This window comes from Filicampus tigris, chromosome 4 (genome assembly GCF_054856515.1).
Source record: "Filicampus tigris isolate MCC_2025a chromosome 4, RoL_Ftig_1.0, whole genome shotgun sequence".
Lineage (NCBI taxonomy): Eukaryota > Metazoa > Chordata > Actinopteri > Syngnathiformes > Syngnathidae > Filicampus > Filicampus tigris.
In genome coordinates this window covers 18044571-18061721 of record NC_141220.1, presented here as the reverse complement: position 1 = coordinate 18061721, position 17151 = coordinate 18044571, and the positions used below count along the sequence as shown (strand labels likewise).

Here is a 17151-nt window from a genome sequence, read left to right as displayed (position 1 = left end):
TAAACCAAATAATTGGTTGGATCACCCTCGGCAGCAGCAACAACTGAAATCAAGCATTTTATATAACTAGCAATGAGTCTTACCGATCTCTGTGGAGATATTTCGGCTCACTCTTCCTTGCAGGATTTCTTTAATTAAGCAAGACTGGAGGGTTTTGGAGAATGAACGCCCTTTTAAAGGTCATGCCACAGCATTTCAATCTGATATAAATCCGGACTAAAGCGAAGCCTTTATGTTATTTTTGGTCAGCAGAGGTTTTCACCTTGAAACTCTACATGGATGTTATTTTCGCCCAGTCTCTTCCTTATTGTTGAGTCATGAACATTGACCATAAAGGAGTTAACCCAAACATATTTTTTTCAAGAATATGTTCTATGCAAGTCCACTAGTTGAAACATTCTGATTAATATTGCGGTTGTGGAATATGAGTTAAGCAGCAAAATCCACCCGTTTTTAGCCATCTCTGGGGGCGGCCATTTTGTCATTTCTGTCGACTGAAAATGACATCACAACTACTCAAGGCTCAGGTAACAACCAATCACGGCTGACAAAATGGCCGCCCCCTGGGATGGCTAAAAAGGGATGGATTTTGCTGCTTAACTCATATCCCACAAACGCAATGTTAATCAGAGTCCGGTGTTTCAACTAGTGGGCCTGCTGGGAACATCTTTAACTGAGGCGAGGGAGGGCTACAATTCTTTAAACGTTGTCCTGGGTTCCTTTGTGACCTCCTGGATGAGTTGTCGCTGTGCTCTTGGGGTAATTTTTGGAGGCCGACTCTTTACCATTGTTCAATATTTCAGTTCCGTTTGTGGGTAATCTCTGTCACCGTGATTCGCTGGAGTTATAAAGCTTTAGGAATGGCTTTGTAAGACTTTCCAGACGGATCAATGTCAATTACTTTAATTTTCATCTATTCTTGAATTTCTTTGTCATGGCATGTTGTTGCAGATCTTGTGGCCGACTTCAGTTTGTCAAACAGGTTCTATTTAAATGTTTTTTTTTAACCGAACAGGTCTGGAGGTTAACACGCTTGGGTGTGGTCAGTAAAATTGAACTCAGCTTTTCAAAAGACGTCTTTAGCCACAGTTACTTCAGGATGTAACAAAAGGGTGGGTGGGGGGGAATACTTTTTCACACAGGACTAGCTAGCTTTTAATAGTTTTCTTTCCATTAAGAACTAAAATCACTCTTTAACTCATTCACTGCCATTGACAAATTTGCTTGTCTTTTCACAGTCCAGCCATTCAATCCCAGGAATTTATTATTATTATTTTTTTCTATTTTTTTCCAACGTTAGGTCTAAAAATGTCTGGCAGTGAATGAGTTAAGAATTGCATTTATGTTTACTTGGGTTGTCATAGTCTGATATTTACATGTTTGATTATTCCCCCTCCCAAAAAAACCATAATAACCTGTTGATACAAGTTGTGGGCGCGCATTACTTTGGTTAATTTTCAATGCAAACCAAAAATCAAATAAAATCCTCCTGCCGTTTAATGATTGACTCCCATCGATGGAAATGAGAGGAATAGTTCAAAGTTTTTCAGGTGATTTGATCCTTTGCCGAGAGATCTTTGTCCTCAGTTATGAAGCTGCAGGCCTCACATGTTTACCGAATAAATGTGTTGGAAGAAATGTAGCATGTCACTCTCATCCCCATGATGCCTTGTGTTGCTTGGCCTCGGGCACTGTTGCCAACGTAACGGGAAGTGCCGAGCCGCTCCGATGGGGAAAGCCCGTCGTCTCTTCACCTGTGAGGCCGCAATGATTGATGGGAGCCAGGGACGAGTCTAGACTGAACTGTGGCAGTCCTCCGGGGGAGCAAAAATGAAAAAAACAAAAAAAGAGCTGGTATGATGCAAGCGCAGCCTTGTGTGAACTCATTCTGAAGGTAAATAAACACGAGTGGTAGAATTTATGATCGTGGTTTGCATGTCTGCGGCACAGTTCTGTGGTTTGGGGTGTGAAGCTTTGCTTGACTATGTGAGCGCATATCTAAAATTCAAGGCTTCATCTCTGTTTCTTCTTTCTGTACTTAACGTTCCAAAGATTGCAATGTGAACAAGGGAATGATGTGCATAAGTACAATTACATAGGATCTTTGCCCAGTTCTATGTGACATCACCTTAAAAGAGGTTTGTAATAAAGCTATGTGCTGTGCTGTGAAATATTTCATCATTTCTTTGGTTACAATGGTGGTGATTATTTTACTCAAGAAAACCGGAAATTCATCATCTCAAGAATACAGTGGATTGGGGACAGGAACGGCAAATAACCTAAATCAATCGTAACAGCATAGAATTTTTTTAACCCAAACAAATTATTGAAAAAACGGGGATAAACTGCCAATAATGGGGTTGTCTCACAAAACTGAAATTAGATAAGAATTTGTCTTCTGAAGTATTTCCTGTGCTTAATGATTCAGATAAACCTTTTGAATTGGACTACTGAAAAAAAAGAAAACACTTATTGTTCTAATTTATTTAGATTCATCTTGATTGCTCCAATATGATATCATTTTCAGTGAATGTATATAGTGGGGCATGCCTGTAAATATTTTCATTCAACCAGGTCACTTCCTCAGGGCATTGAATCCATCTCAACTGATTGGCTTGGATCTGGCTCGCTGTACATTTTAGAGTTCATTTTAAGAAGATTTTATTTGTCTTTAAATCTTGAAATGGTCTGGTCCCACCTTACCTCTCTGAGCTCCTCCACCTCTACGTACCTGCCCGGTGCCGCACGTCAACGGAGCAGACGCTACTGGAGGTACCTAAGCGGAGCCTCAGAAACTATCAAGCGTTTTCAGTTGCTGCCCCCCCCCCTTGGAATGACCTTCCATTTAACGTTAGGCAAGCCCCCTCTCTGTCCATCTTTAAAACTGTTCTTAAAACACACTTTTATTCTTTGGCTTTTGACTTAGCATGAGACCCACTAGGGGCACTGCGAAGAGGCGTAACTATTTATTATGTTGGTGTAGTTTACGTAACTGCATGACCCCATACTGCACAATTCAACCAGCATACATTTTTGTCCATAATTGACACCGGCGACTTGTACTGAATGGAATGAGCCAAGGATGCACGGTGTGGACATTAGCTGCTAATAACGAGCCACAAGCACACTTCCAAAAGATTATCAGTCATGGTGGTTAACAAACACTATTGGCTGGGACTTATTGTTTTTAATCAATGCACCGAAAATGCCGCTCCACATTTACCTTCTTCAGTTTAGCGGTAGCACACTGGGACACGAGGCTAAAGCACTTTGAAAATGACATCGTGGGAAGAAAAAAAAGTCCTCCGCTCACTCTGTATGGAAGTACTTGGCTTACTTGGTCCTCTAATTATATTGATACGTTTTATTAAGTTTAGAGTTGTCGAAACAAATTGGAAGCTAATAAGGCAACTCCCTAGTTTGACAAGAGTTTTTGAGGCAAATATCGTCATTGTACGCGCAAGCGCAGTGACGCATTCGACAGGTGTACGTATGACTGGCTGTCCTGTACATCAATCAACAGACAAAATTCATAACGGATGATGATGATGATAGGGCATCTTTTATAAACTCATTCACTGCTGTTGACAGGCAGCTACTGTTGACGGAAGTCAATAATATAAAATTGGGAGGGCTTGTGAATTAGTTGCCATGGGATCAACCGGTTGATCACGATCGACGTAATGGGCACCCTTGGCTTAGATAATGTTTCGCATCTCATATGGGGCAGGCTTCATCCAAATGACATTTGTTGGTATGCATTCTCGATCTGCACGTGCGCAAAGGGACTATTAGGTAATTTAAGCATTATCTCTGGCGGTAATTCTGGACTCCAAAAAACATTGTTACATACATAGCTGTCGTTTGGCAAATGGAACTGTTTCTATTTTTTGGCGCGTACGTTAAGGGGGGGCGGGGTTGTATAAGGACCTGTACATCATAGCACATTATATCGGTCCCTTGATATGCGAATATCACCGCCCTATGAAAGACATCAAACAAATGCTTTGAATGATGCTGTGGCATCATTGCTTTCTTTGGCATGACTCTCTGCCTTTGAATGCTCCTCTCAAAGCTAGCGGTAGACTGTCCTCAATAACAGTCTGAGATAATCGCAAGCGTTAGTTTGTTGCAGTAGAGAGATCTGCCACCATTTTACAACAACACTTCCGTTGACTGGTCAGTATGACCTATCTTACGTATGTTTATGTCAATTTATTAGATAAATATTGATTCTGAACATTCTGCCGAGTCATAATTACCTTTTGAATAGCTGGAATTTTCATTCAGGATATTAACATAATTGTGACTAGTCGGAGCGAAACGTAAAAGATATCTGCAGTGTCATTTGCCATTCAGGTGTATGCGGTTTCTCATTACAGATAAAGGGAACTGCGACTCAATTGTGTGCAAATGTCATTTTGGCTTGTTAAAACTTGATTTAAGATATCTAAAAAGGGAAATGTAGTCTTAGAAGTAAATGAAAGATACCTTCAAGTGAATTAAAGCGTACACGTGTCTAGAAAAAACTTAATTTGTCCTTGGCCGTGTTTCTCAAAAGTGAGGTGCAAGTACCAGTAGTGGTGCAGGGGAGTGTGAAGAATCGCTGAATTAAATGTTCAAATACTGCAGAAAATGTTACAGTGGCTAAACTTTTATTTTAATTCAGTACAGTACCTTTGTTAAGTATAGTTCAGTCGGACTAAAATTTGAGGTTAACATTTGCATTCAATTTTTTAGAACAGTTTGTTTTCAAACAAACTTTATTTATGTCAAAATACTTTGTATGAAAAAAACGAATATACATTAAAATAAAAAAGCATAAGATGCGGTACTTAGCATTACTGCTGAGAGGTGGATAGAGAAGGAGAGGGGGTCGATAAAGGCAAAGATACTGCCGGCGCCGGCGCAGACACGATCGAGACACTCTGCGTACGCTCAAAGGCAAGGAATGCTGGTCTTTGCAGTACATGAAGTGCATGTATGCAGAAGGGCGTTGTTTGGCATGCAACCCACCGCAAATACACAAGCAGAGGTAAACAAGCTCAGAGACGCAGCACAAAAGCACACTTTTGGAGCGAGGAGGAAACCGGCTGCTTCATTCCTGCGGTGAGTGACATGAACATCAACTGTTTTACTGACAGTTGAAAGTACCGGGCGGAAATGACGTCCATTTGAGTCATGACGCCGTGCGTCGCCGTACACACTGGGTTATTCAAATGCCGGAGCAACTGTCAGTTCAATCATGTAAACGGGATATTCAGAATGTTTCAGAAATTGGTATATTGGTAACACGAATATTGACTGCATGGTAAACGTAGTCACTATGGTGCGGGGGAAAAATGGTGCAGGAGGCACTTTACGGGCGTCGAAAGGTTGTAGGTCGCGTACGTCGTAATTCGAGGATTACTGTATTGCCCTTGTGTAATATGAGAAATCCACCCGTTTTTAGCAAATCTCCAGGGTGGCCATTTTGTCCCTTCTGCCGACTGAAAATGACATTGAACTTGCTCAGGTAATGACCCATCACTGCTCACCTGTTTTCTGCAACTGAGCCATGATTGGTCGTTATCTGAGCCCTTAGCATCTGTGATGTCATTTTCAGTCGACAGAAGTGACAAAATGGCCATCCACTGAGATCGCTAAAAACGAGTGCATTTTGCTGCTTAACTCATATTCCACAAACGCAATATTAATCAGAATGATGCGTTTCAACCAGGGGCGGAGCCAGAACGTAGCTAATGGGTGGGCATGGAAAAATCAGAGTGGGCCTGAATAGTTCTCTCACTTCGCACAATCCTCCTGTCCAGACATACCGTATATTCAAATAAAATGACAAACCGAATAATATGAAGTTCAGATCTTCCTTAGACAACTACAATTATGCCATTCTTAATATTCAATTTTAAAAAACACAAATAATTTCATAATTTGCTAAAAATGTAAAAGTATATATTTTTTCATAAATCTCACTGGGTCAACAGTCTGTCCCAGGTTTCAACTAGTGGGCCTGCATAGAATATATTCTGGAAAAAAAATGTGGGTTGACTTCCGCTTTAAGTATTGGTGGTATGTGTCTGTATTTGGATGGTGTCATTATTGTACTATTGGTACTTGGAGAGCCAAGTCCATTTTTTGAGGTACCTGGCATTAAACATTTGAGAACCACTGTGACCAAGGCAAAATGGCATTGCAGATAGCTGCAAAGCGATTTGTGAACAGGTAAAAAGTGGCATAGTCCCCACTGACTGCCCGTGTACCAAAGGCACTGCCACCGCTGAGTTACTCTCTGAACTGTAAGAATTAAGGACAGGATGAAAGAGTTTAAAAGCGTTTAAATCAAGTGGTTAACTTAAAAGGTCCCTTTGTCGATCACGTGTTGAAAACAAAACTCCGCCTATTGATCACAGACCATCCTTCATGTTCTCCCTCCTCCTCCCCGTTCCTCCTCCTCCTCCCTTTGTCTTCCCTTCTCCCTACAAAAACACGCACACACACACACAACCGTGGAGACATCCACAGGACGCGGGAAAGTCTTTTTGGGCAGACCCCACCACATCAACAACCCCTGGCCAATTTTTTAAAATCTTCCTCCACAGCACATTTCAGGGGGTATTCCTCCGCTTGAGTCGCTGACAAACCAAATTTCCCCCACCCTATTTTGGACTTATCTCACATGGAATCTTTTTTTTTTTTTTTTTGTCGAAAGTGCCGCGTGACATCTCCGCTCGAGGTAAAGAAACATTGCATTGAAGTGTAACTTTGCTGTAATTTTACAAATGATGACAGTCGGAGAGGGAAAACAAAACTAATAATCAAACGTAATTGCACGTTTAGTCAAGTATTCGTCCACTAAATGCCTGTCATGGTGAGTATATTTAGAACCAGATTTATCACTCTTACATTCAAAGTAATACTCGTGATATTATCATAACCCCGCGTCATGTTATTATTTAAAGTTGTCTTTCAAGTTACCCGAAGGAAGGAGGAAGAAAATAAACTTACGAAAGAAAACAGCATGCAATATCCACACCGACTTTGTGATTAATTTCTCTCCATTTATTTAAGAGGTTTAACTGGTTTCCTGTCTTCCAACTGTGAAAGTGGTGTCACGTGACACGGTGCAAAGCTTTTTGCCTTGACATGCGTGTCAAATAATAAAAGCTCTGACTCGAGGTAAAAGTGTCAGCGTAGGTCCGTTTTTTTGTTGTTGTTTTATCACCGGAAAGGCACACAAGTCTAAATAAGGCTGTCTTAATAGTTTGACAACAGGATGGCTAGAAAATGCTTGCTGATGTGCACCTGCAATGTAGCTCTTGCACTATAAAGTTAGTTGTTAATGTGTGGCTTTGACATCTTGCACTTCAGTGCACCTTTGTGGCTCTGTTGGCATAGGAAGGCACGATATCAAAACTCTTAATTGATATTAGACTAAAGTACATTGTTACTGATATAGCCGGTCAAAAAGTGACCGGCTATAGAGTCACCGAAAATGTTCCTTTCTTGGAATTCTTACTTTATTGGATTTCTTTTAATGATTACTTTTTGAAGGGGAAGTCAACGCAAACATTTTTTTTCTAGAATATGTTCTATGCAAGCCCACTAGTTGAAACGGGGCATTCTGATAAATATTGCGTTTGTGGAATAAGTGTTAATCCACTCGTTTTTAGCCATGTTTTGGGGCGGCCATTTTGACTTGTGTCAACTGAAAATTACGTCACTGCTCACGACGACCAATCACGGCTCATATTCAGAGAAGAGGTCAGCCGTAATTGGTCGTTGTGAGCAGTTGTGATGTCATTTTCACTTGACAGAAGTTGCGGGGGGGGATTTCAGAGTGCTTATTACAGCACGCTCGTCCATCTCTTTTTTTGTTTTTTCCACTTACAAATCCAGTACATATTTTTATAGGAATGACAGTTTAACAGCTTGAAGCAAGAACGCTTATCAAAGTTGCTATCTGCCGAACTGCACATAAGTACTGATACTAAAAACGCATAGTATTGTTTCATCATTACATGACATAATAATAATAAAAAGTCGCCTTTAGCCATTCCTCAAATTGTTACTTATTTCCCACGTTTGATATACATGTGATAAGCCTCATCAAGGCCTGCATTTGACCCTTGGTGCCAAAGAATTTTTGAATGATACATTGCATTCTGAACATATGCATAGTAGATTAGGTATTAGGAGAGTCTAAATTTCACAATGTGCTGTGAATGGTTGACCCTGAGTAGGATCAGCGCTAGAAAACTAATAACTGACTGTATTACATGTGCTTATACTTGTGTTATTTTCTTAGGTTTGGAGCCGCATCATCAAAGCCCAGATGAGTAGACCCTCGTTGAGATGTTGAGCCAAGATGCCTTTATTTGATGAAACCGTGGCATTTGCTGGACTGTCAAAGTCATCGGACATGTCTGGGTTTATTGTAAATCCGGTGTACCAGTACAGAGGCGCCCATGTTTCCTACAACCCCAGAGGAAAGGATGCACCAGAGTTAACAACACCTTGGACTCCCTCAAGCGGTTCTCTGCTGGACGCAGGAAATTCGATGCGTCATGCATCTGGGGCGAAAGCTGGCGGCGACAATTCATCTCTATCTGACAATCCAGTTTTTTTAGCTTTCCCAAAAGCCCTTTATGTACACAACCCTTGCTGCCATAGTCGGGGTTGTGTGATGGGACATCGGTACAGCGTGGAGCATGGCCATACGGCAGCCACTGCTGAGATTGAGCACGACTGGACTCAAGGGGAGGCTTACCACAACCGAAGATCACCCATCCAGCGAAAGGCGCAAGACAAACTGCGAGGTGTACAGTTGGATGCTGGTGAAGAACAAGTCAAGGGGATGACGGCAGAAAGTTCCAACAGAGGAAGGCCGACTCGAATGGAGCCAAACTACAGTGGCTATCCCGGCATGCCCCCTCTCTCCATGCTAACTTCTTTAAGTGAGCAAAGCCGACATTTACAGCCTTCCCCCAGAGGCTACGCAGGCCTTCACCCCTCCCATGCAACATATGAGCATATGACCTCAGAGCTTTATCAAGAATGTTCTCCCGTGTCCAAATATGGCCATCCAACAAAGCACCCAATGTTTTACTACCCGCAGGCCAATGTGGAGGTGGAAACCGGAACACATAGTCATGATGTTGGTGGTGAACAGAGAGAGGACATTGGCGTCATTCGAAAAAGCACTATCCCAAACCCTCGGGAGCATTATACGTTCCCCCCTCAAACGCTTCATGGCGACATTCCTTTGTTTTTGCATAGCACTGAAACACAGCCAAATCACTCCTTTGTGCAGGGCTACGGCTATCCGTGCTATGCGCATCCCGGTTTTCACATAAGTCGAATCAGAAACGTAGAGAGGCAGCATGTGCCACCTGGCCTGCCTTCACATCGAATCAGTGTTCCTCCATCAGACCAATGTTTGTCCACCGCATGTTTGTCCACCGCAGCCAGCCTTCAAAAGAGCAACACCAACCAGCACGTCTGCCCTTTGGACACTTCCCATGCTTTGCTGCGGCTGGACCCTATCATTCCGACACGACCTGTCGTCAAATCTGTGTTTCCTTCCCACTTTCAAATTAGTAGGCTGTATCCGTCGATCGCCAGTCGACTTGATCATCAGACGGACCAACCGGTCCTTTCACCTTCTGGCTTGACCCGAGACAAACCGCTGGTCTACTCTTCTTATGTAGGTCAGGGCATGTGCTCCAATCAGGCCAAAGACCTCCAAGTTTCCCCAAGGACGCGGCTTACCCAGTCCCCCAAACAAACGTTGGATTGCCTCTGTGCACCTTTAATGAACAGGCCTAATTTGGAAACAGCCACTGCAACGGGTCAAAAGCACAACAGAGATGCATGCAGCTATGCGAACTCTGTTCTTAAAGACAGCCTAAAGAGACGTTCCCCTTCGCTTTTAAAGTTCAAAGAAGAAGCACCTGATTTATGTGAACCTGACTTTATTAAAAAGCGACAAAAGTTGGAAGTAGAGGGGGCCTTCCAACGAAATCAAGAGTCCCCACAAATGCCACTTATTGACAGTGTGTTTAGTCTGGCATGTGACAAAGAACACCTAAAGCCACCCGGAGTGTCACCTTCAGATAAAGAACCTCATAGAGGCACGCAGTTGTCTGAACACTGTATAGTCAAACCCACAACACCCCTTAAAAAAATAAAACCCGATCCAGTTGGACCACCCGCTTATATCTGCCCAGGGAGGCCTGAGGTCCTAATGATTGAACCCGCAAAGATCAAAGTTGAAAAGATAAATCAATCCGACACATGCGAGGCTAGTGAAAATGTTCCGAGTCAGGCTGTTTGCAGCACAGTGCAGGATCAAATCAAGCCGCAACCGGAAGATGCGACTTTGTCAGACACCAAATCCATGCTAGTCACTCAGATATGTGAACCTGAGAAACTTGAATGTAAATCTTCATCAGTGGATGTCAATGATTCTTTACAGAGCCCCAACCCGCCGAGCGCCTCGTCTCTGGGCAAGACACCACCAGAGCAGCCGCTCGCCAAGCGCCATTCGAAACCAGTCAGTCCGCTTAAACGCAAATTGGATATTAAAAGCATTCCGCCTGAGTGCCTAAAGCTTAGCTCCGCCTACAACATCCGTCCCCCCGAAGTGAAGCTCTATCGTCCCGCTGCGCAACGAGAAACGCCCGTGCAAATTCTGGATGAAATATCACCAGGGAAACCAAAACCGCAGGTGTCCGCTCGTAAGCATTTCCTCGAGCTGCATCGCAACCTCTGCAAGGTGGTCGCCAAATGCGTGTCTGCCACCTCAGAGCAGGAACTCAGAACGTGGCGGTCTCAGCTGGAAGCGGCGGAACCCTCGCCAACCAAAGTCCAGAAAGTCTCCTGCTTGTTGGGGTTTCAAGCACGGCACAGGTGGCTCAATAAGGAGATCAGCTCTGCCCTTCAGGAGGTGCTGGACAGGTTCAGGGAGTACATCGCACATAAGCGCTGCCCCTTTCCACACGTCATGAGAACAGGGGCGGTGTTCCTCCCTATGCTGGTTGTGAAGGAAATCCTTTTTCCGGCGGTGCCTGACACCTTCATCGACCAAGTGCTGCAGAAACACAAAGTGGAACTGCGACCCACGACCCTCTCCGAGGAGAAGATCCTCACCCAGCTCCACAAGCCGTGCTCGGCGCGCCTCAGGAGGCTGATGTCGCTCAAACACCTTCCCAACATCTACGCCGACGTGCTCAACCTCTTTTACTACTCCAATGTCTGCAAGCACCTGGGTGAGTGCACTTACTGTGTTTGGATCTTAACAAGAAGACACTTAATTGGGCAACAAACCGTATTTGGGAACTGCTAGGTGTCAAACTGCGTGATTTGTCTTTTACACTACATGGTTCAAGTAAGGTGAATCCTTTTTCTTTGTTGTCATGTCAGCGTAAAGAGAAAACCCGCAGAATTGTAAAACCACAAATTGGAATCAGGCCTCTGTCAAATCTTGCCGTGGACGCTTTATGTCTGATATAATAATTTCCTGTGTGACTGGCATGACTGCAGTGGAAAGTGCCAGATTCCTTGCCATTTTGGGTACAGAAACCAGAAATTACTGGCTCCGGGTTCGTGGTGTCACTATTTTGTAGGATTTTTTTTGTGCAGGTCATGCTCCGTTATACGTGTTATAATGTGTGTGTATTTTTTATGTGTTTAAAAAAAATACTTGAAAACCATGCCTAGGGAGTGTTTAAATAGAGTATTTTTACATAGTGGATTTCACCGATTGCGGGGATGGTCTGTAACGTAGCCTTGCGATGGTCATGTGGGTGTTTACTGTAGCAAGCATTAAATTAGGTCATAATTGTATTACATTAACCCATTAAGGCCTGAAGCGCTTGGCTCAACAGCTCCCCAAAATCTAAGGTCATCTTTGGAATTACCCTTGAAAAGTTTTCCCAGAAATTCAACACCTACAAAATAATCAATCTCAGCCCCTGTGGCACAAACATAATTCCAAAACAATTTGAAAGCTTAGACATGTGGCTTTTACACAGATCCGAGTTTATTCATCTTTACTCTTTCAATCGAAGAGGTAAAAAAATAGTGTCAGTGCAAGATAAGCACTACTTTTAAATTTTTAAAAAATCGAGTGGTAATTACCATCCTCTCTTCTGTTACAAAGACGTCGATATTGTCTTTGTCTAGAAACATATATCTTAACCATGTATCACGTTCGACTGGTTCTACTGGTTCAGTCCACAAGCGCATCGTCTATATCACTTACGCATTTAAGAGTTGCGGCGATCGACAGCGTACGCCAAGAATTCCTGAACATCCTCCGCGGGCTCACGACACCGTCACGTATATATTCCCGTCACGTGTATATTTTGATGCATTTCATTGGTTAGGAGACATAAAAAAAAGACACATGTGCTTTCCCGGCTCTAGTGGTAGAAACGCGGTTGTGCGGCGTTAAGGCCGGCCTTAATGGGTTACAATAAAACCAATATAGTCATTCCAAATAGAATGGGGCATTTAACTGCTTAATTATCTCGTTAAAAGTTGTCTGTCTGATGTTGAAGCTAGGGTAGTTGTTAACCTACATTTGGAATATGTGCACGTGCCTATGATACGGTCCGCCTGGACTACCCACAATGTACGTCTAGCTGACGTAAATCCACCGTGGCAAAATATAATTGCAAAAAAAAGTAGTTAAAAAAAAAAAAATCGTATCAAAGACAAATGTGGTGTGCTATCTGTATGTGCTTAAAAATGGAAATGCTACAAGTCTCAAAAAGAGTGCCGGGCAACTGTGTTGCCTTTGCGACCGCACTAAAGGCAACTTTTTGAACCCATTACTGTGTTTTCAGACTCCACTTGCAGAAAAAGAACGACGACTTTTGTTTGGTTCCACTTACTTGATCGGTCGTTTGTTAGCTAAGCTATGACGAATTTCTGCTATACTGGCAGAAGCCATTAATATTCCAAATAAAATGCATTTATTTTTTCCAGACTCAACGTCACCTGATGTCCAAAAGGCTACCCAGGTATATGTACTTAATTTTTATGTTGTCAGTTAATCCCATTACACTTTCCTTCTTTCAATGGAAAACAATGGCAAGTTTCGTGTTGGTGTTCTTGTCGTGACTCCTTCCTAAAAACCAGATTATCTACCGTAGTACCAAGACTGACCTGTGAGGCAGCACGATGCCAATGTATCCAGACTGCATAAAATGCAAAGAAGAAGCGTGTTAGTGAATGAAATAGAAGAAGCTATCTTGTTAACTTTTAATTGTTGCCTCCTAATTAATTATGGACTCGGTGGGGGGGGGACATGGACACAAGGATTTTCAATTCTAAATATTATACAGATTAGCAGTTACTGTTTTCAAGAACATACCTCACACCACAGGATGGTTGGTCCAGATAATCCTTCAGAACCTTCCTTTAGTCAAGTGGATTAGGCAAAAACAACATCACTGACTTTGATGAAACTTTGCTGAAGTGTGGTATAAGTGCAGACAAAGACTCCATTACATTTTTGATAAAAATCATCATAGGACTACTGATTGTGGAATTGAATTACAATGATCACCCTGGCCCTGAAATGCAAATACTAGAATCCTGTATGTAGCATGCTAACGTAAAACAACATCACTGACTTTGATGAAACTTTGCTGAAGTGTGGTATAAGTGCAGACAAAGACTCCATTACATTTTTGATAAAAATCATCATAGGACTACTGATTGTGGAATTGAATTACAATGATCACCCTGGCCCTGAAATGCAAATACTAGAATCCTGTATGTAGCATGCTAACGTCAACATCTGTCTTCATTTAGACAGCACATCCCAGTTAATAAACTATGGAGAAATTGATCAATAAATTGATTAATTCCTTTTTATTAGTAAAGTGATGATGATCCTGTGCTGTTTTCAGCCAACTCGTGCTCGCCATTTTGCTTCAACGTAATCAAGGGTTGCGCTGATTGTCAGAATCATGCACCTGCCTATTCTGAATGCAGAAACCGGTAGCTGGATGCTAACGTTTTCATTCAGACCTTTGTACTTTTTCAACCATCCTTCTGCCCATTTTCTATGGCGCTTGTCTTGGGAGTCTATGCTAGCTGCTTTTTGGGTGAGAGGTGGGGTGCACCCTGGTCTGGTCGTCAGCTATCGTGACATTTTAAACAGGAAGGATGAACTAAAATGTGGCGCGTGGTCATCCAGTCCCCCAAAAGTATCAAAATTTAACGGAAGGAAGTTGACCTGAGACTTCCTTGCCACCATAAAAGCCAAAATGTTGTGGAACCATCCAATTTAGTTGTGTTAACACGTGAAATCGGTGAATATCTGCTGGTACTTTATTTGCCAAATAGTGTCCTCTACGTTTTTTAACATATCAGCTGCTCTATTTTCTGAGGACAAGATTCTTTCTAAGGAAGTTTCCATTGGAGATTTTTTTTTTTCTGTGAAAATCAACTCTTTGAAGTCAATTCCAACTGAAAACTAAACAAAAAGCTGCAACGATTAATCCCTATCTGATGTGTGGTGATTTAAGTGAACGTGAAAAATCACTTTTGCATCTCTGTGCAAGTGTCACAAGATCAAGTTGTCATTTTTGTTTCTGCTAAATCCCAGAATAGATTTGACTCAATTGACTTGACCACGGGTCCCTCTTGCGGAACAATGTTTAGCCCTGACTAACACACTAACTTTTCCCCCCTTATGACTAATCTATTGATCCCCCCCCCGAAGGGTTTCCCGCTTACTCTGACCTCTTGTAACGTTGCTGCATTTCAGGAGTAGACGTGGAGACTGGGGAAGGCTCGAACACCAGCAGCAGCTCTTTACCAGCAGAGGACACCAAAGCCAAATCCCCCGAGAGGAGCGTCACAAAGACAAAAAGCAGGGTGAAGAGCAGCTCGAGGCGCCTGTTTCTTGACAACAGCTTGTCTGATGATGAAGACTCACAAAGGCAAACTGAAAAAAATCCAGGCAAGAAAACAAGCTGTGAAGATGCTTCACCCTTAGACAATTCTTGGACTCACCCGTTAACTTCAGACGACTTTCCTGGCAGCGATGTTGAACCAGAGGAATCCTCCAGTTTCCCGGACGCGTTCCAGCTGGCGTCCCAAAACAGTTCGGGAATGATCATCAAGCTGAAAAGGAAGAAGGCCGAGCGCAGATGCGTGACCTTCAAGTGGCAGCGGACGGGAAGCTCGGGCAGAAACCTGCGTCCCCTCAACGGCTCCCGAAAGCGAAAGACAAGATCGCTTTTGAAAATCAAGTACTGTCCTTACCTGGCGGCCTGCCACAGCGCCGAGCGCAGGCGGCGCTGGGTCCTGCGCTCGGCCGTGCATCGCGCCCGCAGGGCCTTGAGGTTCGCTTACCCGGACCTGGTGGGCAAGAGGATCCGACACCTATACGAGGAGGACGACAAGTCTGAGGTGTGGTACCGAGGGGAAGTGGTGCGGGTCCATGAGCCTCACAGCGACCCCCTGAAGACCATCTATGAGGTGCGCTACGACAGCGAGCCCGAGTGGAAGTACTACCTGGAGCTGCTCATTGACTACAAGAAAGGATGGCTCACCATTGAAGACAAATAACGCCACTTTTTGAGGTTTTAGTGAATCAGGCCCTGCGTAATGTTTACACTTACTTCACAAAGTGCATGGCTGCTGTGCCTGGTACACAAACTAAGATTTTCAATGTAATTCACCAGAAAAATGCTCAGTTTTAAGTGTTTTGTGGTCATTTTCAGGGTTGTACTTTGAAGTGCCTTAAATCGGTACTCACCCCAAAACCTTTTTTTTTTTTTTTGCTGATAGACTTTTGCTGATAAAACGTGTCAACAATTGCTGTCTACATGTCCTGGTCATTTGACATTATAGTGCAGTTTGTAGAAAGCTTGAATTTGGGGCAAAAACCGTACGTGTAGGGCCAGCTTCAGGATTAACACCGCAACTCATTCGAATGGGCTTTCTGTCCTCCTGACGTCACTTCCGGAATCTTGACAGTCGCTCTGCCACCGTGGGGTATATAGCGGCAAGTCTTGTTCACGCAGAGTTGGGCATCGCCTTTACCGCCACTGCGTTTTGTCCTGCATATTTGATCGACCCACGTGGTCACGGTTGTCTGCGACTGCCAATCTGCGTTGACAACGTAATCTTACGTCACACGTCGGCGCCGCACGAGCAGACTGGTCGCAAATACCAAACGACAGACACGCACAGTGTGGTTAGCGGTGGAATAAAAATAGGCACATTGAGAGAAGTTACACAACACTTGTGGTTTTTTTTTTCCTTACTCGGCCGCGTGTCAGGAGTGCGGGACAAGAGTGTGACGTGATACAGGTTTAAGTCCGTTCGCGACGCCGTTTGGCTGATTCGGACCAACTGGTACCACGTGGGTGGTTTAAATATGCAGACGGGACCTCGGCGGGCGTTAGGCGATGGCCCAGCTGTGTATCTGTGTTTGCGAACATCTATCGATTTTCAGGTTAGTGATTTAATAGTACTGTATAGCACTTGGTTGAGTATTTTTTTTAGTTAGACCACGCCCAACCTTCCGCCTTTTGCAAGCCCAATGCTACTCCAGGCAACGCCCCCTTTTAGCGCCGTTTTCAAATATTATTGAGGGGTAGGGCAAGAGTCTGGGTAGGGGGTGAGTACCTCTTTCCACAAACCTAGCAGCGAAGGGGTTTTCCTCAATTGAATGAGCGTGCGTAGAGAATATTTTACCGCAAACTGATACACATCGTCTTTTTAAGGGCATCTTTTTCGATTGGATCTGATTAGATTGTGTATTGTCTATTAAGTGTCTGGGGAATGTATGAACCAATTGTCACGCTCCGTGTCAAAAATACAAACCAACGTTCCATGTGACCAGTGAGTTCTGTGAAGAATTTGTGACCACGTTTTAAATGTTTTCTGACCAGCTTTATAAGTTGTTGCCAAACTGTCTAGTTCTGTCGCATTTGTTAGGGTTCGGATGTTGACGTATCAATGACACGTGGGCCGAGGCCCTTTGTTTGTATTTCATACCGTCTTAGATACCATTTTTGTCTTCAATAAAGGTTTGTACTGTTTACTGTGACCTGTTGGCTACTTTTCACCTATAGTTAGCAGGTGCCGAAAGATTTTGGCTTCGGGAACATTAGGGCGATATGG

General features: G+C 43.4%; 1 protein-coding gene across 8 annotated transcripts; it reads left to right on the top strand.

The window, feature by feature from the left end:
* Positions 1-1584: 1584 nt before the first annotated feature.
* On the top strand, positions 1585-17069 carry prmt2ip (PRMT2 interacting protein). 8 transcript variants are annotated; one of them, XM_086028310.1, is made up of 4 exons: positions 4094-4179; positions 4968-5109; positions 8306-11267; positions 14783-17069. In XM_086028310.1, exons 3-4 carry the CDS (start codon positions 8366-8368, stop codon positions 15586-15588), a joined length of 3708 nt encoding a protein of 1235 aa, XP_085884436.1. In that variant the 5' UTR covers positions 4094-4179; positions 4968-5109; positions 8306-8365; the 3' UTR covers positions 15589-17069. The 8 variants fall into 8 exon arrangements, with proteins under 8 accessions (XP_085884438.1, XP_085884433.1, XP_085884436.1 ...); XM_086028314.1 differs by lacking the exons at positions 4094-4179; positions 4968-5109 and adding exons at positions 6311-6733; positions 12991-13025 and having other exon boundaries at positions 14783-14930; XM_086028312.1 differs by lacking the exons at positions 4094-4179; positions 4968-5109 and adding an exon at positions 1585-1894.
* The last annotated feature ends 82 nt before the right edge of the window (positions 17070-17151 follow it).